The 22,781-nt window shown below is 36.6% G+C and overlaps 2 protein-coding genes across 4 annotated transcripts; both read left to right on the forward strand.

Moving 5' to 3' along the window:
- Window positions 1–34: 34 nt before the first annotated feature.
- Window positions 35–22,240, forward strand: LOC119991132 (phospholipase A-2-activating protein). Of its 2 annotated transcripts, none has more exons than XM_038837362.1 (24): window positions 35–778; window positions 844–1,090; window positions 1,520–1,851; window positions 2,037–2,140; window positions 5,348–5,416; window positions 6,750–6,810; window positions 7,331–7,470; window positions 8,108–8,297; window positions 8,676–8,737; window positions 9,300–9,388; window positions 10,068–10,140; window positions 10,244–10,303; window positions 12,847–12,993; window positions 13,100–13,138; window positions 13,268–13,308; window positions 14,310–14,396; window positions 15,423–15,588; window positions 16,305–16,382; window positions 16,722–16,861; window positions 18,304–18,380; window positions 19,259–19,328; window positions 19,876–19,941; window positions 20,644–20,793; window positions 21,758–22,240. In XM_038837362.1, the coding sequence occupies exons 2-23, from the start codon at window positions 1,031–1,033 to the stop codon at window positions 20,776–20,778; spliced, it is 2,286 nt and encodes a 761-aa protein (XP_038693290.1). In that variant the 5' UTR covers window positions 35–778; window positions 844–1,030; the 3' UTR covers window positions 20,779–20,793; window positions 21,758–22,240. The 2 variants fall into 2 exon arrangements, with proteins under 2 accessions (XP_038693290.1, XP_038693291.1); XM_038837363.1 differs by having other exon boundaries at window positions 40–778; window positions 16,725–16,861.
- LOC119991133 lies at window positions 2,149–4,793 on the forward strand. 2 transcript variants are annotated; one of them, XM_038837364.1, is made up of 2 exons: window positions 2,149–4,368; window positions 4,448–4,793. In XM_038837364.1, the coding sequence occupies exons 1-2, from the start codon at window positions 3,889–3,891 to the stop codon at window positions 4,604–4,606; spliced, it is 639 nt and encodes a 212-aa protein (XP_038693292.1). In that variant the 5' UTR covers window positions 2,149–3,888; the 3' UTR covers window positions 4,607–4,793. The 2 variants fall into 2 exon arrangements, with proteins under 2 accessions (XP_038693292.1, XP_038693293.1); XM_038837365.1 differs by having other exon boundaries at window positions 2,149–4,363.
- Window positions 22,241–22,781: the final 541 nt, after the last annotated feature.

The following is a 22,781-nucleotide window of genomic DNA, read 5'->3' on the forward strand; positions in this document are numbered from 1 at the left end:
AAGTACACAAAATCTCATACTTTTTAGAAGTACACCCCAAACCAATAAAAAGAGCAAAAAATTGGGGAAGGAGCTGCCAAAGAGCCACCGCCTCAATTGATGGCGATATCGCAACCATAGTTGAGCTTGACTGCACCACCAACATAAGTTTAACAGAAGTAAACGTGAAACTCTTGCTGCATCTAAGCAATCATACAAATTAAAACCCAAAAGATCCAAGGCCCTTTTTCACACCAATTTTGTCACAACAAGTTCATACTCATTTGTCACAACAAGGTGGCCTACCCATTTTTTCCTTCAAAAGCTCAACAACATGGGTCTTCTTCTTTGTAGAGGCTTCCCTTCTTGGTATTTTCAAACTTTGGAAAAGAAGGCAAGACAATCATATCCAAAGTAGGGTTTAGTGGGTTTTCATAAAGAAAAAATAGAGAGAGAAGGGACGCTAACCCAATTGAGGATTGATGGGGAAGAGAGTCAAAAGATGACAGCAAGATCCGCCAGCATTGGTGGGACATTGCAACTTCTTCTCTACTTCCCAATTGAGGATTAATTAAGGCCACCGGCCTAATTGATGGCTATATCGCAGCCATGGTTGAGTTTGATGGGACTAGCAACAGAGCCTTGCTCCACGACGTACTCAACGGTGTCCTAGCCTTCTCATGGTGAAGGAGGCAATCCATTCTGTTTTCTTCTTCATATACATCGTGTTAGTGTTGAGAGCTGAGTTCTAAAAAAAGACACGATCAATGCAAAGTCAACCAAAATCGAGATATACATGGTAAATATTGGGGTGTGACTAATTTTTCTTTGTTTTTTATTTATTTTTTAATTTTTTATGTGTAGGCTTATGGCTTGCGATCGCAAACGCAAAGCACACGAGGCAAGCGCCGCTCACATTATCCTTCCTGTGAGGCCGATCGCACAGTATAACTACGCTTAGTTTCTTCCCAAGTCTTAAAAGTTAAAACCCTCTATCGTGTCTTTCAATCAAACTCTATTCCTTTTCTCCGAACAACCATCTCTCGCTCTAATGGATATCGATTTCAAAGAATACCAGCTGAGGTGCGAACTTCGAGGCCACGATGACGATGTAAGATTCAAATTTTGTTTCGATTTGTATTTTTCTTCGCCATTATTTTCCCTATCATTTTCTTTTACTTAACTTTTTTTTGCAGTATAATTATTAACGGATATAATCATATGCACGCCTGTTTGCGTGCTATCTATGACTTGAATTTAAGGTGATTCTGTTTGAGCTGTTGATCGCCTAAATCCACTTCGTAGAAGAAAATCACTTGAATTCTTAGGCAGTGTTTAATCACAGATTCGTATGAGAATGGTTTTGGGTTGTATTTCTTTGAATCGGACTGCAATGTATAATAACATTTTTCCATAGTCGAGAAATTCAGTGGAATTTACAACTGCCAACGGTTTGTTATTGAGTTTTTTTCATGTGTTTTCTTGCTGTGAACAGAATTTCAACTCTGATCATTGTGATATGTATTTTCATGAAAATCAGGTTCGTGGTATATGTGTGTGTGGCAATGGGGGTATAGCGACATCATCAAGGGACCGGACTGTAAGGTTCTGGTCTCTGGATCCATCAGATAGCCGCAAGTACACTTCATCAAAGATTCTGTTGGGGCATACGAGTTTTGTGGGTCCATTGACTTGGATTTCACCAAATGATGAATATCCGGAAGGTCAGATTGTCTCTGGTGGCATGGACACACATGTTTTGGTATGGGACCTGAGGACTGGGGAGAAAGTGCAGACATTGAAGGGCCATAAGTTGCAAGTCACTGGCATCACAATTGATGATGGGGACATTGTCTCATGCTCAGTTGACTGGTGAGCTTTTGCAAGCATGATAATCAATAATGTATAATATGCATGGCAAACCAATTTTATGCTAAATCTGGCCATTTATTTTGGAAATGCTGCTTACTATCCGAGGTTATGATCAGGTGACCTTTTTTTTTTATGAACTTTGAATTACTGGAAATATCTTAACTTGCTGTGCTTCTTGTTTGTAGTACTCTTAGGCGGTGGAGGAACGGCCAACCTGTTGAGTTCTGGGAGGCTCACAAGGCGGCCATCCAAGCTGTTATAAAGCTTCCATCAGGCGAGCTCGTTACTGGTATGAGATTTTGCTTGCTGTAGGAAATGTCATACGGATTATTGGTTGAGTTATGATTTTTCTTTTTTTCCTCTCCAACTAATACTTGTATGATTCTTTCATATGAATGTTAGATAATTGTGGGGGAGTAATGTGATATGAACTTATGCATGAGCTACTCTTCCAGTGCGCTCAGAGTTTATTTAATTGGTCTCATAATCGAGGTTGCATTTGTTTTTGTGAAACTGGGTTCTAAGAGGTCTTACAGTACCAATTGCTTTTTGGTTCAATTTTTAAGGCTAAGCTATACCCTCATTGAACTGGTGTCAGTCATGGTGTTGTGGTGGGATGCTGATGCATTGATACTAAGTTACTAACGATAAGGGGTGGTGGTGCACTAAAGTGCAGGTCAACAAAATGGTCACGGCGATGTTGGAGGTGATCAACAATCCCAGGTTGTAGTTGGTGTTTGATTGGTGCTAAAGTTGACGGTGGAGCTCGGAGTTGAATATACCCAACTCTAAAATCATGCTTATTTCTTACATAAAAAAATTCATACCTATTTCGACGACGTGGAGAGAGTGGGTGCATTGGCCTTGGCGTCTAATTCAGAAAGCTTGTTTTAAATAATTGGACACGTACTAAGGAGGAAGAAAAGAGAAGGTCAATCTTAATGCAAAACGCTTCACTACCATTGTGGTTATCGAAATGAAAAATGTATATGTATAGGCTATATAGAGAGTTATTGGGTTTCAGATAATGGAAATCTTTTGTAGCAGCAAAAAGCAATTTATTGAGTGAAAATAAGCTCTATAAGTACTTGGATTGTCATTGTTAAGAAGCAGAGACAGATTTATAGATAGGCTTGCTTGGAATCAGAAGTTACAGAACATGTCTCACAATCTTAGAGCATATTAGTGATGGGATTTATCTAAAGATTCATTTATTGTCAGAATTATTGGTTTGATGCGTTCTTCATATGGGTTACATGTGTTGAAGACTTCCTAGTAATCCTAATTATAATAGCTACATGAATTTTGTCTACCTTTCCATGAATTTTTAATGCAAAACTAATAAGACTACGACTTTCACTTTTGATTGACTGAGACTGCAGCTTGCACTTGGACTTAATTGGAAGTAACTAACATTTAGAAGCCTTGGCTGCTGTATTAGCATATGGTATATGCCCTCTTCCCATCAAATACCTTGGTCTCCCTCTTGGTGCTAAGCATAACACTGTAGGCATATGGAATCCTGTGGTAGACAATTTGAAAAAGGCTCACCGAGTAGAAAAGAAACTGTCTTCTAAAGCTGGTAGATTGACGCACATAAAGGGCATCTTGTCAAACCTTACAGTCTATCAAATGTCTCTCTTTTATATGCCCTCCTCCCTCCTCTGGTGTCTCTAAATTAGAGGCAATTCAGTTTCAGTTTCTTTGGGTGACTCTCTAGAGAGCAAGAAATTTCATCTTCTCAAGTGGGATGTGGTCAAATTGCCTAAGGAAATTGGTCTTCTTGGCATTAGATCTCTCAATTCTTTCAACAAAGTTCTTCTTGGAAAATGGTTATGGAAATTCTACATCAATAATGAGCGCCTCTGGAGGAAAGTAATTTTCTCAAAGTATGGCATTTCAATCAATGGATGGACCTCCATTCTCAGAAGGGAATCTTATGGCTTTAGTTTGTGGATCTTCATTAGAAAGTGGTGGGAAGATCGGATTGGTAACTTTTCTTCAAATTTGGCGAGAGCAACACCATATAATTCTTGGATGATCATTGGACTGGTGATACTTCCCTGTAATTTCTGCTGGGTTGCACCCCCTTGGTGTTTGAATAAAATTCTTTTCCAATCAAAAAAAAAAAAAAGAAAGTCTATTTCTCATCTGTCAAGCTTTGCATCTGAGAGGGAAGGTCTTGTCAAGGATTTTTTTCAGCCCAACAGGCATTTGTTGGACTATGAAATGTCCAAGACGGGGAAGCTGATTCTTTCTTTCTTGGGATTTGCTCTAGTTGTTCTAAGGCGGATCCTAATAAAATCACAAAATATGCTACAAGCATTTGAGGGACAATTGTTCTCTGTCAATTCCTATTGTATAGATCTGATTAAGGAAAGCTGCCATCACAGTAATACTTACCATGCTTGGCACTCTGTTTGGAGCTCCACAGCTCCACTACAGGTGGCTTTCTTTTGCTGGGAAGCTATTTGGGAAAGAATTCTGGCGATTGTTAAACTTTTGAGAAGAGGTTTGGTATGGTTAACAAATTCACTCTTTGTAATGCTGACCATCAACTGATAAATCACATGCTTCTTCATTGTCCTTGGTCTAGGAGCATTGGATGACTGCCTTGAATATAGTGGTGATAAATTGGGTAACAAGTTGCAATATTGGAGATAGATCTGAGCATGGAATTCGCTTAGCCACTGAAGACCAAGAGGAAGGCTATGCAGATGGTTCCTATGGCTCTAATGTGGATTTTATGGAATGAAAGGAACAATAGCATCTTCAACAGTAGGGAAACCTCCATAAATGTTGTCAAGGAATTTTACTTTAGCACATTGAAACTATGGTGTTCCGGCATTTGTAATAATTTTCTGGAGGCCTTCGCTCTAGCCTCCTTGTATTTGCTCCTTTGCACCTTATTGGTGTTTAATAAATTTCTTTTCCGTTCAAAAGAAAGAAAAAGTTACATAAAAGTAAATTGTACATTAGACTGTTTGCTGTTTGGCTCTAAGAATGAAATATTACTTATTCAATAGATACCAAACAACCATGTAACCCAAATAAGCATTAAAAGTAAGAAAACTGATTAATTAAAAGCTGAAATGAAGATGAATTAAGGCCTTTATTAGGCTTACTGATTTCTATATCATATTCAGACTGCAATAGTAGTTTCTTTGGCGCCTTGGCCTTTAATGTTGTTTTGTGCTTGAGCCTGTTGCCATCTGCAAAAAGTAGCTGTATATTCCTTTTGAATGCCAGTTGTGACGTTCTTTGTGCAATTTTTTTTCATCATATGCTACTTTTTCTGCATTTAATGTTGTTTACGTATATGTCATTGCATTCAGCAATCGATAATTGCTTCAATTTCTTGTGAAAAATGAACACACCTGCACCTCTATTTATTTAACATGGTATAGTAACTGTGTGGTTAGCTGATTGCAATTCTTAGATCCAATATTTGATCGTTATGAAATTATGAACTGATTTTGTTTTCCTTGTGCTGCAGGTTCAAGCGACACAACTTTGAAAATTTGGAAAGGAAAGACATGTGTGCATACTTTTGTTGGACATACGGGTTTGTTCTTTTTCTTGGGGTCTTTTCCTAAACAAATTATTTTTGTGAGTTAATGTTAGGTATTAACAATACTGATTATCATACATAGTGCTTAAAGACGCGCACATGTGTGCGTACGCTTTGTTATTTTGTCTTTACATACGTTCATATGACATAATACATCTTGTTGGATGTCTCATTTTAGTGAGATGAGCTTGTTTGATCTATCTTGGCAGATCCTTTATTTGTCTGGTTTTCGAATGGGTTTTAACTGTATAGACATTAAGTATGAGGGTTGTTTTGAGCCATGGACTGGATTTTAAAACTTTTTAATTTTCTAAAGCTGATTCTTCAGAATCCTAGTTGCACATCTCATTTGGGCCATTAGTGGCTCTGTAGACAATGAGTTACTCTGGTGGAGCTTTCTCTCCAGTGACAAGACCAAAAAGAAATCCTTATAATGCTAGCCATTTCATTGTGGTGCATCTGGAAAGAGAGAAAACTTAGATTTTTTTTACCCAAAGGAGACCTCTTTTGATTTTTTTTGTTGATAACTGGTTTAGTTGCATTAAATTTTGTTGTTCCTCTCACTGTTTCAATTTTCTCGAGGCAATTATCCTAGCTCCCTTGTAATCCTTTGGGTCGCACTCCTTGGTCGGCTAATAAACTTTTCTTCCATTGAAAAAAAGGTGCTCAGCTCATGCTTCACGGCTTCTTATTATCTCTTTTTGTGTTTGATGTTCATGCATTGTAGAATAGTGAGATCAGATTGAGTAGCATCCTCTGTTATGGACTTTGTTTTCCTTTATGTCTTTACTTTTCTTCGTTGTTGCTTTCTTTTCCTTTGGGGCTCCATTTGTCTTTGTACCTAGTTCTGCTAGACTCCTTCTTGTTTTTTTTTTTTAAAATTTCCATGGGATTGCATGTGGAATTTGGGTTAAATTCTTATTAACAACTCTAGATTGAAAGATTGATTTTGTTTCTGATTTTTGCTTAATGAAATTATTGACGGAAAGAAAGTTGCAACTTTTTTATTTTTCATTGCCATTTCGCTCCCCCAATCATAAATGGTAATTGAATGCTGACTCATTTAAAGTTGTGTAAGAGATGTGTAAAATAGATTCACTTCCTTGACTTGCATAATTGGGAAAACTTTTGTTGCATCTTTAACTTTATTTTAAATTCCTTTGTTGAGCTGTGAATGGCAGGATATGCCATTCCTCATAGTGTGGATGCATCCGCACTTGTTTATCACTTCTTGTCATGTGTAAAGAATATTTTCTCATATTCTTTTATACATATATAAGCTCTTGAACTCTAATGTATGTTTCCATAAATGTTGATGGTCATTCAGATACAGTGCGAGGCTTGGCAACAGTGCCTGGTTTGGGGATTCTTTCGGCATCACATGATGGGTGAGTTTGTCTTTACTGTTTGAGTGGTTTTGAGCCCATATTTGGTTTTCCAGCTCAATGTAATAGCTCATGGAGTAGTAATAAGTGGATGATAAGGGGCCTAAAAAAACTAAAGTTCTATAACGGTGCCTATATATGGGAACTCAATTGATGCAGGAGAATCATATTGCTCATAAATTTCACATCGGGTTGCTGATGATTTTTAGTAAGATCATGTGTTTTAATAAATCTTTTACTTTGATTTTGAGCATATAAAAAAAAATTGTGATGAAAAACTTGGAAAAAGTTTGCCAATTGGTTTTGGCTTGCTCTAGGTTCTTACAAATTAAAGACTTGCGCATTTCACCTAGACTCCAGGTTTCTCATATATATTTATTGGTGCTGGTACATGCATTTATGTGTATACAAATGCATGTAATTATATATGTTGAAATTTGTATATACGCAAGTGCATTCACATGTATTGGCTGTTCTTATTGATTTGGCATTCCCTATATTTAGTATGTTTCTTTTCCAACAGTTCTGTCAGGTTATGGGCACAAAGTGGTGAAGTATTAATGGAGATGGTTGGTCATACTTCAATTGTCTATTCAGTTGATGCTCATGTATCTGGCCTCATTGTCAGTAGCAGTGAAGATTGTTCTGCGAAGATATGGAAGGGTATTCATTTATTGTCTTCTGTGCTTCTCCATGTAGAAATTTTCTGTATCTTCTTGCTGTTTTTAGCTACGGTTGCTGTAATTGCCCTGTTTCTGCCTGGCTCAGGTCTGGGTTTTGAATCTCTTGTGTCTTGATTGTTTGTTAGTGGGCTTTTCTTGTAAACAGTTAATAAGATATTTGTGATATCACTTTGGCTTTGTTGGCCAATGCTATTTGGTGAACATTAATAAACATCAAAGCTTTATCACAGATCTTATTGCTTTTGATATTTTTTCTTTGGTATCTTTATTTGTCCATTTGTTGGCTTCAGGACGTGGAAATGCTTTATCATGGAAACTGAGTGGATGTACAAAATTTTATTATGTAATTGGAGAGATAAAATTTTTTTTTCATAAATGACTAGGAGATATCTTCGACTTCATTATATTGCCGTGATGTTGTGATGCCATTTTCATTTTTTAATCCTCATCAGTAATGTTATGTTGTTCCATTTTTGATATATTACTGAGATTACATTATTGATTCCGCCGTACTGGGTATTGGCATTGTTGTAGAATATCAAAGGTTCAAGTAATACCCTTGCTATGAAATTAATCATTTGTTTTCCTGAAATATATGTGTATTGGGTGTGTGGCAGATGGAATATGTGTTCAGAGCATAGAGCATCCTGGTTGTGTTTGGGATGCCAGATTCTTGGATACTGGGGATTTTGTCACAGCATGTTCAGATGGAGTTGTACGTATTTGGACAGTACACAACGATAAAGTTGCAGAAACCCAAGAACTTGAATCTTATGTTTCCCAACTTTCTAGATACAAGTTAAGCAGGTATAATAATCCACCAGCTACTTACATGGATAAATATCTATGCACTTTTCGTGGCTAATGATATGGGTTTTATGCTCTTCTTGGTCTTGGTATTAATTAACAACCAATTTTCCATAAAGGTCGCATGATACATACTGATCTTTGTTTCTCCCTTCTTGTTTTGTGGGCTTTTTACCACTAGTAAACCGTAGACTCACATTACTTTATCTGAAATCTGTTACTTGATTTTTTTTGAATTTACAATAGCTTTATCCTCAACTTATATATAAGTAGATATACTAGTTTTTCATTAGTCATTTGACTGTATTTAGAGCTTATTGGCAGTGACTAGTGACTTTTCAATTGCCTTATATGCACTTTGCTGTTTGTTTTCCTTAGGAAGCGGGTCGGGGGAATGAAGTTGGATGACTTACCTGGGCTAGAAGCTTTACAAATTCCAGGTGGGGTTTTAATGCATGCTCTTTGGTAGCATATAGCTCCATGTTAACCTTCATTGTTTGATTTTGACTCTTTATTTTTTGATGTTGTTAGTTATTATCTTTTGCTGGATGAATCCATTTAAAGATTTCCAAGTTTAACGAGCTTGACTTGTAATTGTATTGCGAAATTGCGAACTTTTCTTTTTCATCTCCATAGACAGTCAATACCAGTATATATATTGAGACTGAGTGAAAATTACCTTCTGTCTGAATATTTGTTATATGGGAGAGTAAGTGATGACATTTTATATGCATGCCAACTTGCCAAGTCATTTTTCATCAGCTTTTGTTTATAGTATGCATAGGCTCAGGTTGTTAACATGTCAAACTATTGACATATTAAAATGTTGCCATATTGCTATAGCAAATTGTTCCACTCACCTATTCTTGTTGTACCTTTTTATCAGGTTGGGGAGGTGTGTTTATTGGGGATTCCAATATTCCATTCAGTAGAGTTATTAGAAGTTCATTAATGCTGTGAAGCAGTCACTAATTAAAGGCATTTTAATAATCTTTTGATCAGGAGCCCATGATGGACAGACTAAAGTTATCAGGGAAGGGGACAATGGTGTTGCATATGCTTGGAATCTGAGAGAACAAAAGTGGGATAAGGTAATTTCTTGGCATTTTATACTGTGTGGTCGTCTGTTCTTGGTGCTGTTTATAAAATTTTTCTTTTTAAAAAAAATAGTTCTAATATCTTTTTCTTGGTAAAAGGTGAAGGACCATTGTTGTTTAGCAATTTACTCTTTAGAAATTTAGGTGAGGAATTTTAAAAAAAAAGAAAAGCTTTTTACTTTATTTTATAGGAAACTCAATAGGTGAAAGCTTAGTTTGATGGCTGGTTATGTTTTTAGCATACAAGGTTTTGAAACTTGGAGGAGCACCTTTTCCCCTGGTAGAAAAGGAATCTCCTTGTGAATTAGCTAGTAAAATGTCACTGATATAAAGAAAGGGAGGGTCACTGATCTTTACCTGTAAAACATTTCTAGTGAAGCTCTTCTGGCATTTATATGGACTACAGAAATAAATCTTAGCATAAGAATAGTTGGGGGTATGTGAAAATTACTTGGGCTATGTCGTTGCTGATTGTAACTAATGAAGTTGTCTAACATCCTTCTGCACCTAATGAAGAAGAAACTCTTCTTTATTTCATTCTGATGAAACTCGGAAGATATGATTATAAATGCTCCAATAAATTCAATATGTTGGTTGATATTTTAACCACTTAAAGAGTTGAATATCCTTCCCAATGGTTAAACTCACTATTTATTGCTCTACTTTCCTGAAGATTGGTGAAGTCATTGATGGACCAGATGATGGCATGAAGCGCCCTGTTCTTGACGGTGTTGAATATGATCATGGTTAGTGGTGTACAGTTTTTCACTATTTTCATTTTCATTCGTTGGCTGTTTTGCTCAATTTAAAGTTTTGTATATCTTGCCTTTTTGTGCTGTTGTCACTCAGTATTTGATGTCGATATTGGAGATGGAGAGCCTATCCGTAAGCTTCCTTACAATCGATCAGGTTTGATCATTTTTTCTGCTTGTATGACTGTTGTTGCCCCCTTTTTTTTTTTACTTTATTGCCACTGCATCTGGTGGATGTTGGTGCTTTCTGTTGCTTTCTCGTACTTACTGTAGCTTCCCATTCTTTGCCATTACGAAATCAAAATCTCACTTACATATTGTTTCAATTTTTGAAAGACGGCTCTAGAATTTTTGTTGCTTCTCTGATTTTTTGTTGTGTTCTTGATTTCATGGTGCTGCAAAGGATTCTACTTGTTGATATTTTGTTAGAAATTATGAGAAGCAAATATAATTTGCAGGACAAGCATAATTGATATAATTATCAATGTTAGTCATCAAAATATGATTATCTTCAGCTTATGGATTATTTTTCTTATTCTTCGAGGAGTTTGGTTTATGATATTAATTCGCTCATTTTTCTGTTTTTCCTACTTAGGCAGGCTCTCATTATACTGTGGAACCTAGCCAGTATGACTTAGTTTTGCTTTCTCTCCATTTTATGTTATGCAGATGTAATAAACTTTTTTTTTCCTCTATCCCCAACTCCCTTCCTCACCACTTTAAAATAGATTGGGAGGGTGAAGCATTCCTGGAGATTAGAATAGCTTGGGAGAGTGATGGAGAATGGCATACTTGGTGATAGTATTGGATTTGCAAGATAGTTTTGAACAAGTATTTCAAACACCACGAGGAATCCTCATTTTTTTGCCAAACAAGGGTATCCACCCTTGGCCATATCCAGTCCCCCTGTCTCACATGCGCCTGGTTATTACCAGGTCCATGGGCAGTGGGGGTGGCTCCCAAGGAAATTAGTTCCTCACCACCCAGGCTATTTCCTTGGATAAATGAGGAATCCTCAGTTACTATTAGAAAATTCTCTACAAATATACACTCAAAGATGCCGTAAATTGAATTGAGAAGCTTCACCTCCTATCTATTTCGGTTGATGTGATGCTCATCCATATCATGGATAGAAAAAATATAGTATGGTGGCTTAAGACTAGAGTAATTACTATGCTTACTTTGGAGATGTTTTGGTCCAAGATCAAGTGTTACGGTAGTTATTTAGGTCTTCTCGATATAGTTCTGAGAAATGCAATAACCAGAACATTCGAAGTAAAAACATTACTCTTGCATCTACAATCTATCTTTGACACCCATTCAGTGCACATAATTAGGATTATTCTAGCTTTCAGGTAAAGGTAAACAACCCCCGTACACAAGGCTCCTGCCGTGGGCTGGGTGGGGGACAAATAGGATGTACACAGATCTTACCCCACATAATATGTATAGAGGTTGTTTCTATTATTCTAGCTTTCAAACTAGTGAACATGTTGAAAATGTTGAGTCCTAGATGCTGACTCATGGTTGTTAGGACCTAGGCTAATACGAGGGGGGAATTGTATCAGGTAAGTACTCTCTTCATAAATTTCCAGAAATATCAGTGTGGTTGCAGTACTAGGAAGCACGGACTCAGCAAAATGGGTGCCGAGTACGAATTCAGTTCGTATGCGTGATTGACGAGCCAAAATACTGCTGTGACACGCGTTGGAATAGTCAACACAGCAAAGACTCACCTTGGACTCGGCTTCGACGCGGGAGGGACTCGTTTTGCAACTTAAATCCACGCGACTAAAGCCCTAAAACTCAGAACTCACACCTTCTCTGAACTCGAATCAACTGGTCTGGTCGTCGACTTCTTCTCTGAATTGACTGGTCTGGTCATCTACTTCTACGGCGGCAAGGTTCTTTGGTCTTTTAGATGTTGAAGTCTTCTTCTCAGAATCGGCTGGTCTGGTCGTCGACTTCTATGGCGGCAGGTTCTTTGGTCTTTCAGAGGTTGAAGATGGTTCTAAACCTAGTTCACGTGTGGGTTGTATCTCACATACCAGAGTTAGTTAACTGTAGTCTTTTTAGTCAAGTCAAAATTATTTACTTGGGTCAATAACTTAAGTGCACCGTTTAGGCCAATACTCATCGTTTTGGTTTCCAATTATTTTATGTACTAATTTATTAATTTATAAGGTCATTTCATTATGAGCTGTACACTTTTGAATTCAAGTTGAATACAATCATCTTTCTTCTTCTCTCATCGTCTGAACTCTCTTCTTCATCCTCCTTTGTCTGTTCTCATCTCCTCTCCATCTAATTTCTTGAATATGTATATAAAAGGCCCTTATTTATATTACAGTTTACCATTCTAGAATATGTATATAAAATATATAAATATATTTTTTATTTGCCGAGTCTCCCCGCACTCAAATCCTGGATTCTTGGAGATTTTGCGAATCCCCATGTCCCCACACCCGCATCCCGTGTCGGCGCTTCCCCGTTGCACCTATATTTTCATTTTGAGGAACAGTTGTACCTTCATTTGCTAAATCATTTATGTTTTTAAATGATTATTTCAGCTGTTGTAGTCACTTCTTATAATAACTTTTGAATGTAATTTGTTTTACTTAATTGGTCTGCTTGTATGAGACGAGTCTTGCGTTTATGTTTAAACTTGAGGAATAAGTACCGACATTTAATTTTTTTCAGATAATCCATATGCTACTGCTGACAAGTGGCTTCTTAAGGAGAATCTTCCCCTTTCTTACCGACAACAGATTGTAGACTTCATACTCCAAAATTCTGGACAAAGCAGTGCTGTATTCGACCCATCATTTCGTGACCCCTTTACTGGCTGTAAGTATAATGTTATGCTGGCATGACAAGTGGGCATGGCAGATGGCGTGTGTTGTTATCAATGGCTATGTTGTATATGACACATTCATTATCTTTCGCTTCTCAGCAAATGCATATATACCTGGACAGTTTTCCAATACATCTGGTACGTATCAATTAACACCATTCCTTTCCCCATGGTTTTCCTGTGTCAGAAGTTTGCTCAATGCATTTGCTTATATTGTTCTTGATCTGTATTTTGGATCTAATATATTTCATATTCATATTTGTGTAGCTGCCGTTACGGTGAAGCCTTCTTTCAGACATATCCCTAAGGTGTGCTTATACAGCTCTTGTTTGGAAATATTTGTCAAACTGTTTGAGAATTAAAGTGAATTTTTCCTTGTATTTTATGGTTGTAAATCTTGACGGGAATATATTGATTGTAATATAAACATGCATAGGTTATCTGAATGTTTCTCAAATTAAAGGTGTTGTTTGAGAAGAAGAGATAGTTGAGAGGAGATAAGAGAGTTTAGAGAGGAGAAAACTCATACCCTCTCATTTGAGAGAGCCTCTTATTTATATCTTTTTTACTCTAGGTCAATTGAATTCAACATAATAAGTTAACATGGGCCCAAGCCCGACAACCCACATGCTAACAAAAGCCAACAAAGTGGGCGTTGTTGCACTGTATTGCAATGTAGATTCGCACCTCACTGACAGAGGCTTTTGACATCCTTTTCTGGCACACGATCTACGCAAATGCGAAATATTGTTCTATGTTAGAAGGAATGAACCCGTGGTTGAGTTTTAAATAGATTATATTTACAACTCAGTGTACAATCTTGTCCATGAAGTATAGTGAACTAGCAAATATTTTTCATTACATGATACATATTTGTGTGGACGACCTCAAATATTGCTATTAAGGCTTTCATGGCGGACAACAGGCTTATTATTCAACAGTTATGTGGTGTACTAATTTCTTATGTCGACATTGTTTTTAAATTCTAGGAACAGTCAGATTTTATTGTTTTGCTTCATAAAAAAGATTCCAGAACTTATTGCCCAAATTCAGTTCTCTCAAATTTGGCAGACCTCTTGGGGTCTCTTGAATAAATTCTTTTTTTCATTTACATTTTTTTTGTGCACAGCAGGTTTGATTCTTTCTCTGAAAATGATTGGAGCTTCCATTTCTACTTCCTTTTTGATAAAATTGTTTCTCCTCATTGGCTTTAGCTACAAGTTATGTCTGGTTAGCCTTTTCCTTTGTAGTTCAGGAAGCATGAAGGAATGGCTTGTTTTACGATTGTTATTTGTCATTTTTTTTACAGAAAGGAATGCTTGTTTTTGATCTTGCCCAGTTTGATGGCATCTTCAAGAAGATAATAGAGTTCAACAATGCTTTGCTATCTGAGCCGGTAGGTTATTCATATGGTTTAAATTTTTATTTGTGTACTCTCTCTCTCTCTCTCTCTCTGCATTGCAAATAAAACAGTTTATGTTGCACACTGTTGCTATTCTGCTATTCCTTCCCCATCTTTTATCATGAACCTTGTATGGCTGTGCTTTTGATTTCTTATGTCACAAAAGGCAAGGTTTGCCATATATACTGTAGTGTACCTTGGAAAGCTTATTTGGTTGATGTTAAAAGTTAGTGAAGCTTATTCACCTCAACTTATTCAATGATAGATTGTTAAATTCCTTGTGCTCGAGCATTGTTTACTTTGCGGGTGAACATGTCGCCTAGTGGTGGAGTTGCAGTGGTGCAACCTAGAGGTCACATTTTCACTTCATGTAAACAACCTCTCCGTATATTATGCGGGGTAAGGTCAGCGTACATTCTGCATGTCTTTGACCCCGTCCACTGCGAGAGCCTTGTGCACGGGAGTTTTTTACCTTTTATAATTTTTAGACATTTCTTGAGAAATATATTGCATAATGATTCACTACCACTTTATTTTCTTCTCCCTGTCTTTTTGTATATATCTTCCCACTACTGGCGTTTCTATATTTTGATTGGTCATTCACTTTTTCTTCATTGGAAAACCACTATTCTGAGAAACAATGTGGGCTCTATAAGACTAGTATGTATCCTAGTTTTTGATCGGAACACCGGTGTTTGAAAATCCCCACATTGTTTGGGGTACATGCTTAGATGATGATGAAAACACTGGTATTCAGCATCAGTTTCCATTCCTTTGAAAATGTAAATATGTTTTCCCTTGTACATTTGGCATATTATATTTTACTTGTTGTTCGTTTAGATCAATCTTTGGCCAGCTTGAGCTTCAGCTGTCTCTTGTTTACCTTTTAACCCCATTTTTGTGCATGAATATCATTGCTTATTGAGAGATATGTATTTGAATCTTAATTTATTATAAAATCAACATTTTTTTTAGCTTATTGATAGATTTTAACCCCATTTTGTTGCTCTCTTTTGAAAGGACAAAAGGAACTTGTCTCTGACTGAGAGTGAGATATCCAGACTTGGGTATGCTGTTAAGATTTTGAAGGACACATCACATTACCATTCTAGTAGATTTGCAGATGCTGACATTTCGTTATTACTGAAATTGGTACAATCTTGGCCACTTGAAAAGATATTTCCAGGTAAATCTGCTATATTTCATTGTAGTATTTTCTTCTCCTCAACTTCTTTTGTGACATTCATTCTTGATGTTAGTATGCTACTAAATTCTCGATGCAAACAGACAGTACTTTTGCTGTATGGCACCTGGAGTAATTTAATATCCTTCTGTGCTTCTGATCTGCAATTTTACATTCAATTAGGCTCATGTTGAGTTGGCTACATATTATTTTACTTTTGATTGAAGAATGAATTAATGCTGATGACTTGCCAACTGAGTTCATTTCAGAGATTACCCTAATCACAAGTTGAATTATTTATATTTGGTTTTTGAGATCTGGAGATGACCTATGCAAAATTTGGAGCATATATATCATAAATTCCAACCCTGATACAGATTAACTTCACACAATTACCCTTTTAAGACTTAGTAAACAAATCAGCTAGCTGATCTATAATCTCGCTTGAGTCTTTTAGTTGCTTTCCTTAGAACTTACTAGTATCTCACGAACAAAATGACAGTCAACTTCAATATGCTCTCCATTTCGCTGTACTCTGGGTTACAACAATATAAATAGCTGCTTATTTGTCACGCATTAAGTCCACAAGTAGGGAATTCTGAAATCCATTTTCTTCCAATATGTTATTAAACCAGGCAAATTCACAAGAGTAATTTGTTTTCTGCTTTGTCTCTGCCAATAATTATCTGTTTCAGGCTACTAACCTTTTGTCTTTGCAGTGATTGATATTCTGAGAATGATTGTTCTACACCCAGATGGGGCAACTGTATTTTGCAAGCATTTTGAAGATGGGAATGGTATTTAAGCCTCGGACTTTTCATATATTTTGACCTTCTCCTTATGCTATTTTTTTGTCAGAAGATTCAGAACAGTTCCTTTTACTTTTTCTTGCCTTACATCTTGAACTATTTCATTTAATTGATGAAGCATGCACGTGTTAGTTAATGGGCCAGATGTTCAATTATGGGCCTTTAAGTAATTATTGCTTTGAAATTAGTCCCTTACATTCTTATGTCCGGTGCTTGGTGCGTTGGAGTATTATTTATGATGCATGTTCTTGGTTCAGATTTATTTTATTTATTTTGGGTTCATTTTGGTCTTTATCATAGACCTTACATTACCTTATATGCTTGTAGCAGATAAACTAAAAGAAATGATTAAGAGAATCACAACGGATCCTGCTCTTCCTCCAAATCTTTTAACTAGCATCCGTCTTGTGACTAATTTGTTCAAGAATTCGTGCTACTCCAACTGGCTTCTAAAGCATCGTAGTGAGGTAGGTGCATCCTCTGCTCTGCTATTGTGGTCGCATATTATATAAAACCTTAGAAACTAAATGATAATGGCTACTGCAAGGTGAATATGCATTGTTATGTCCTGAGAGGTTTTTAAAAAAATACATTGTTGAGTATCATCTCATTCGTAGTCTCCTCTGTGTATATTCTTAAGAAAACTGTATTGCAAGTGAGGGTTGAATGTCTGACACAGCAGTAAAACTTGTGATGGTAGTCACTGCTAAGTGCCAATGATGTTGGCTGTACATTACAGTGTTTCAATGAAAAATGGTTGTACAAAATAAGTTTTGGCAGTGAACATGGAAGTTGGCTATTGTTTGTGTATCTTAATGCGGGTCGGGTTGGTAGGTTGGAAATTGAGAAGAATCGCATTTGGTGAGGAATTTGGGAGAAAAGAGAGACTTCTGAGATGAGGCATTGCCTTGGGGTTGTAGTAGGTTTAGGATGGGGTTGCTGAGTTTGAGTTATTGTTAGGTCCATTGTATCTGATTTAGCTGGAGTGGTAGTTCTGGTTATAGGAAGAGGAGTGTTGTGATCCAGAAACTAGGAAGCCGGTGAGGAGCAAGTCTTGCAATGCTCGGTAATGCTGTTTACCAATCATCGATGTTAATCCCATTTGTCATATGCATCACACATGTAGTTAAAAAGTTCATGCGGTTTAAATTGCTATGGTTGACCATATCATTGTATTGGTATATGTACATGGATTCAGGAAACATAAAATACCCCTAGATCCTATCTAGTCTTTTACGTTCAACTATTATAACCAATTGGGTTTCTGAAATATGAGATGATGGGTAATTTCGCATATTCAATTGCTTTAGTCGTATTTCTTGTCTTCTTTTTCTTCTTTGTGAGTGCGACTCGTTCATTCTTCAGCATGCATGTGGAATTTTTTTCTTTATAAATATTATACAAGTAGAGGTTATGCTTTCCTTTTAACACTATTCCCAATCTGTTTCACAACATAATTGATAATTTCATGTTTCGCCATTGATTTCCAGCTTTTTGAATCTATATATCAATCATGACTGTGTGTTAACATGCATGTTGATTGCAAAAATGACATCCACATATCACGGTAAAGACGACCCATGGTCTAGTTGTAAGGTTATTTTGCAACAACCTGAAGGTCATGGGTTTAAAAATTTACAGTTGAAAGCAAAACGTTAGGCTGATGTAAGTTTTGAAATTGTTACCCTTAATGGGCTGTTAAGCAAAGAGATTTTCTTTGGTCAATTCACTAGGGAGAGTTTTTGTAGTCAAATTGTACTGAGTCTGGTTATTATGGTGAAGTTTGGATGACATATGACACTGAGTACGTTTTGTTTTCTTGATAATGTATAACCATATATGTTGCAAATCATTTAATTTTTAAAATTTTTGTACATTGCAAATTGTTTCATTTTAATTTCTCTGGCAGATACTTGATGCTTTTTCAAGCTGTTATTCATCTGGAAACAAGAATCTGCAGTTGTCTTATTCCACCTTGATACTCAAGTAAGCATTGACTTCAAACTTCATGAAATATTTAATTGACTAAGCCTTCTTACAATTGTATTGGTTGTATCAATATTTTAATTGGTGCAGGATTTTTCGGTTATATTCCCCAAGAAGCTCTTTTCGGCCTTTCTTGTATTCCGCTTTCTTTATCTTTCATTTTCTCCTCCTTGTCGATGTATATTTGACCATGCTGTTAACTCAAATCATGGGTTTTCTGTTTTCCACCTCTTTTGTTGTCTTACAGTTTTTAGTGTGGCTCCTTATCATGAATCACTCTTATGATTTTATTTTGTATGGTACCTATCATCTCTCTGACAGCACCCATGTGGAAAATTAATAAATTCTATTTTCCATTGGATAACAAGATCAAGTCACATAGGGTGACACTGGCTGTGAGACCTTTTCTTTTTGAACATTAATACAGAAAACTCATTTCGAAGTAAAACCAGGAAAAGGCTTCCTGGTAAATGAGATCGAAAACTGTTTCTTAGCCCCTTCCTTCCGGCTGATACGCTCTTCCTTATACTCAGCCTTCTAAACCCAGAGTCTATCATAGGATGACACTGGCTGTGAGACTTTTTTTTTTTAAAAGCTGTATTAATACAGAACATATTTCAAAGTAAAACCAAGAAAAGGCTTCCTGGTAAATGAGATCGAAAACTGTTTTTTTCCTCCCATTTGTCAACTTGTGACATACTAAGGAAATCGAAAGGGAAAAAAAGGTGTGGCCAATATTTAGGAAAACCTCCTGAATGATCTACATTCATATGTCATATCTTGTCTTGTTGCTGCAAGTTCTAAGACCAATGCTGTTCTTGTTTCGAGACAGTCCCATTAGCTTGGTCTAAGCTTATCATTTGTATGCTTTACTACAGTTATGGAGTACTATTAATTGATAAGAAGGATCAAGAGGGTCAATCTCAAGTTCTTTCTGCAGCTCTTGAGGTACATCTTGTCATTTATATCGACCAATTGTAAGTGGAATATTTTACATTTTTTCATGACTTTGTGCTCTTTCTAATGGGGGTTGTAATGATGAAAGGACAAAAAGTAGTATGCAGTCGCATTATGTATATGCAATTTGAAGATCAAACAACAGGAAAATCAGATAAAATGAGGTGAAAAAGATAAAACTTTTGAATGAATCTTAAGGACATAAGATTATAAGAACAATGAGAGAAAAAGGTAAAAAGGCTTCTAAAGATAAAATGAAAGCAAATGTGATGGGGAAAGTTTTCAGCCTTAAGGTTCTTTTATTCGGCAAACACGACAAACGCTATATGGTGGCACATGCTTTACAAGTACTAATAATTAACTGGTACAGGCTTCCATTTCACTAGCACTTTCAGTACCTACTGCAGTATTATGATTAACTGTGAACCAAGCAAAAACAAGTGATGTCTGGTGGGTAGTCTTCATTAGATTCCATTAGATATCTGGATGCAGGGTTCTTATAATTTAATCATTATGACGGTATTATTGGTTTTGACAGATTGCGGAAGAAGAAAATATGGAAGTTGATTCAAGATTCCGAGTTTTAGTTGCCATTGGATCACTGGTATATTTGGAAACACTATACTTGTGCTTAGAAGCATTATTGCATTTGCAAAAACCAGTTTTAGTCAACTCTGCCTTAACTTAGAAATTGTGGTGTGCGACTCTGCATGTTATAACTTATAAGTTGCCTATAAAATCTTTTGATATTTCCCATCAGTAAATATTGACTTTTATTTCAGGGTTGTGATTTGAGTTTCACTTTTGGACACAAGTGTGCTTGTCTCTTGTGCTATGTCCTATTGGCTCTCATTATAGAAGACAATACACGTAAAATAAAAGCTATGGGATAACATCGTCAATTAGTGTTTTTTCTAAGCACCATCTGTTGGTGTCTTGGTGATTAGGCCAAATCTAGTCAGATCGCTAAGTGGTCTGAATATATTTGGTTAAATTACTGGTGTCAAGTTGTATATCGATCAGTTAATGGTGGATGCCACATGCATGTAAAGAAACCCTCGTGATTTGAAGTGTACTTGGACGGTGGTTGACTTAGCCATTTATTGTCACGTGGATTTGTAAAAGTGGATGCATGAACAGAAAACTTATTTTATACTACTTGCTGCATTTTATAAATCCTTTGTGATTATTAGCAGGAAACTTCTGTGATATAGTTTAACTTGATTTTAGTTTGTCTGAAATATCCGGTTAGGTGCCTTATTATTTTTCTCATTTTAATGTTTTAATCTTTTGTCTCCCAAAACAGATGTTAGATGGTCTTGTGAAAAAAATTGCGTTGGACTTTGATGTTGCAAATGTTGCCAAGATAGCAAAGGCTTCTAAAGAAACCAAGATTGCTGAAGTTGGAGCTGACATTGAGTTGCTAGTACAACGAAGTTGAAAATTTCACAGCCTGGTAAATATTATCCGTTCTGTCAATTGTACGTCACATTCTAGTTGGATGTATGAATGTATGCAGGCGATGTGGCTAAAAGCGTCTCTCTCTCTCTCCCTCTCTCTCTCTCTCTCTCTCTCTCTTGCCCTTATTACAGGGTAGTGACAACCCCTTGATCTATAGTACTTTCAATTGACTGTCTAGAATCTTTCTCCATTGATAAATGTCAATATATCCAATTAGGCCATTCTAGATTTCTCTCTCTGGTAGATGGTATTTTTACTGGAGAGCTTTTGGTGAGGTGATGCCTTTCAGTCTACGTGTGACATTTTACTCACAATTTCAGTCTAGATGAGCAATTAGGCCTTTCTAGATTTCTTTCTCTGGTCGATGGTATTTTTACTAGAAAACTTTTGGTGAGGTGATGCCTTTCTGTCTATGTGTGACATTTTACTCACAATTTGACATTTTACTCACAATTTCAGTCGAGATGAGCAATTAGGCCTCTCTAGATTTTTTTCTCTGGTAGATGGTATTTTTACTAGAGAACTTTTGGTGAGGTGATGCCTTTCAGTCTATGTGCGACATTTTACTCGCAATTTCAGTCTAGATGAGCAATTAGGCCTTTCTAGATTCCTCTCTCTGGTAGATGGTATTTTAACTACTGAGCTTTTGGTGAGGTGATGCCTTTCAGTCTATGTGCGACATTTTACTCTCAATTTCAGTCTAGATAACTCTGTCTGTGCAATGGACTAAATCTTACACGATTGCTTACCCTACATTCGTAAGGATCTCAATTTTATATGACTTGATCAAGTTTACATGTATGATGGAACTGTGATACATATCAAGGAAGGAGTTATTAACCCTCGTCAATGTTTATGTTTTTTGTGTGGTCAATTGGTCATCCATAACTATAGTCATTTGAGATCTAGATTGATTTAGTAGCGTGCATTCATATTCTAATAAATCTTACTCTGTACAGGTTCAGTATCAATCATATTCGAGACAAAACTTTGTTGATTACACCAGACATATTGCATCAGGGGAAAGGTGCACCTCTAATTGTATGCGTAGACTGATTCATTCAAAAGGTTGACTGAGCCTGTAGTATAATCGTAACGAGCCATTTGTGGGGTGTTACCTCATTGATGGGAGATACAAAAGGAGGAAAAAAACAACTGCAGATTACATCTAGTTACGGTGATACATCTTTGTAAAAGCAACGAACAGATCAAAACCTTTTCTGTTTCTTTTCTGGTTTCATTTGCTCTACTAGTTTATTCCCCAGGCCAGCTACTAGTATGGCGCCTCATCTGATTTCCTTATCTTTGATTCTGGGTTGGTTCGCCAACATTTGCCTCCACAGCCTGTAAACACATTGTACTGAAGTGGTACTCTTTCAAAATCTGTCGCGCTGGAAATTATAGCATCAAAGAATCAAGAGAAGTTATCATATTTTGCATAACAGATTTTTATTTACGCAGGCACTGCTGGAAGGATTAATTTACCTCAAAATCTTGTGGGTGGTGCCCAAATGGAAATAATAATAATAAAGAAAACAGACCTACATGCCAGAGTTTTGCTCCACTTCTTGTAAAAGCTCGTGTCACTGAGCAACAGCATTTTGTGTCAATGCTGTAACCAAATATGGCTGGCATTCTTGCACAAGCTCGTTTTGCCTCTTCGTATGAAAACCCTTAGCTCTTGAGGAACTTATCTTGGCTCGTAGTTTATGACTCTTGCGTAGAGAATATGTGCATTTAAATATTGTGGACATTCAATTGGGTATTTAGCTCAGATATAACTTGTATTGATCTGAGACTAAGAAAATATAAATTGGTTAGCAAAATTAACACAAACGTATATTGATTAGAGTATGTAATTATAAGAACGAATGAACAATATTTCAAACGAAAGATTGAGGCGAGGTTACACCTATGATGTTAAAGCGATTAATGTCTGTCTATAACCGTACTTGCAGTTCTTAAACCATGCGTGGACGTGGG

Source organism: Tripterygium wilfordii, chromosome 22 (assembly GCF_013401445.1).
Source record: "Tripterygium wilfordii isolate XIE 37 chromosome 22, ASM1340144v1, whole genome shotgun sequence".
Lineage (NCBI taxonomy): Eukaryota > Viridiplantae > Streptophyta > Magnoliopsida > Celastrales > Celastraceae > Tripterygium > Tripterygium wilfordii.

What these genes read in the sequence shown, in the direction of transcription:
- LOC119991132 (XM_038837362.1), top strand. Translation starts at nt 1,031, where the DNA reads ATGGATATCGATTTCAAAGAATACCAGCTGAGGTGCGAACTTCGAGGC. An exon ending in GCTTCCTTACAATCGATCAG is followed by an intron (nt 10,304 to 12,846) that starts GTTTGATCATTT and finishes AATTTTTTTCAG; the next exon opens with ATAATCCATATGCTACTGCT. An exon ending in ACTTGAAAAGATATTTCCAG is followed by an intron (nt 15,589 to 16,304) that starts GTAAATCTGCTA and finishes TTGTCTTTGCAG; the next exon opens with TGATTGATATTCTGAGAATG.
- LOC119991133 (XM_038837364.1), top strand. Translation starts at nt 3,889, where the DNA reads ATGATCATTGGACTGGTGATACTTCCCTGTAATTTCTGCTGGGTTGCA. An exon ending in AACTTTTGAGAAGAGGTTTG is followed by an intron (nt 4,369 to 4,447) that starts GTATGGTTAACA and finishes TCCTTGGTCTAG; the next exon opens with GAGCATTGGATGACTGCCTT.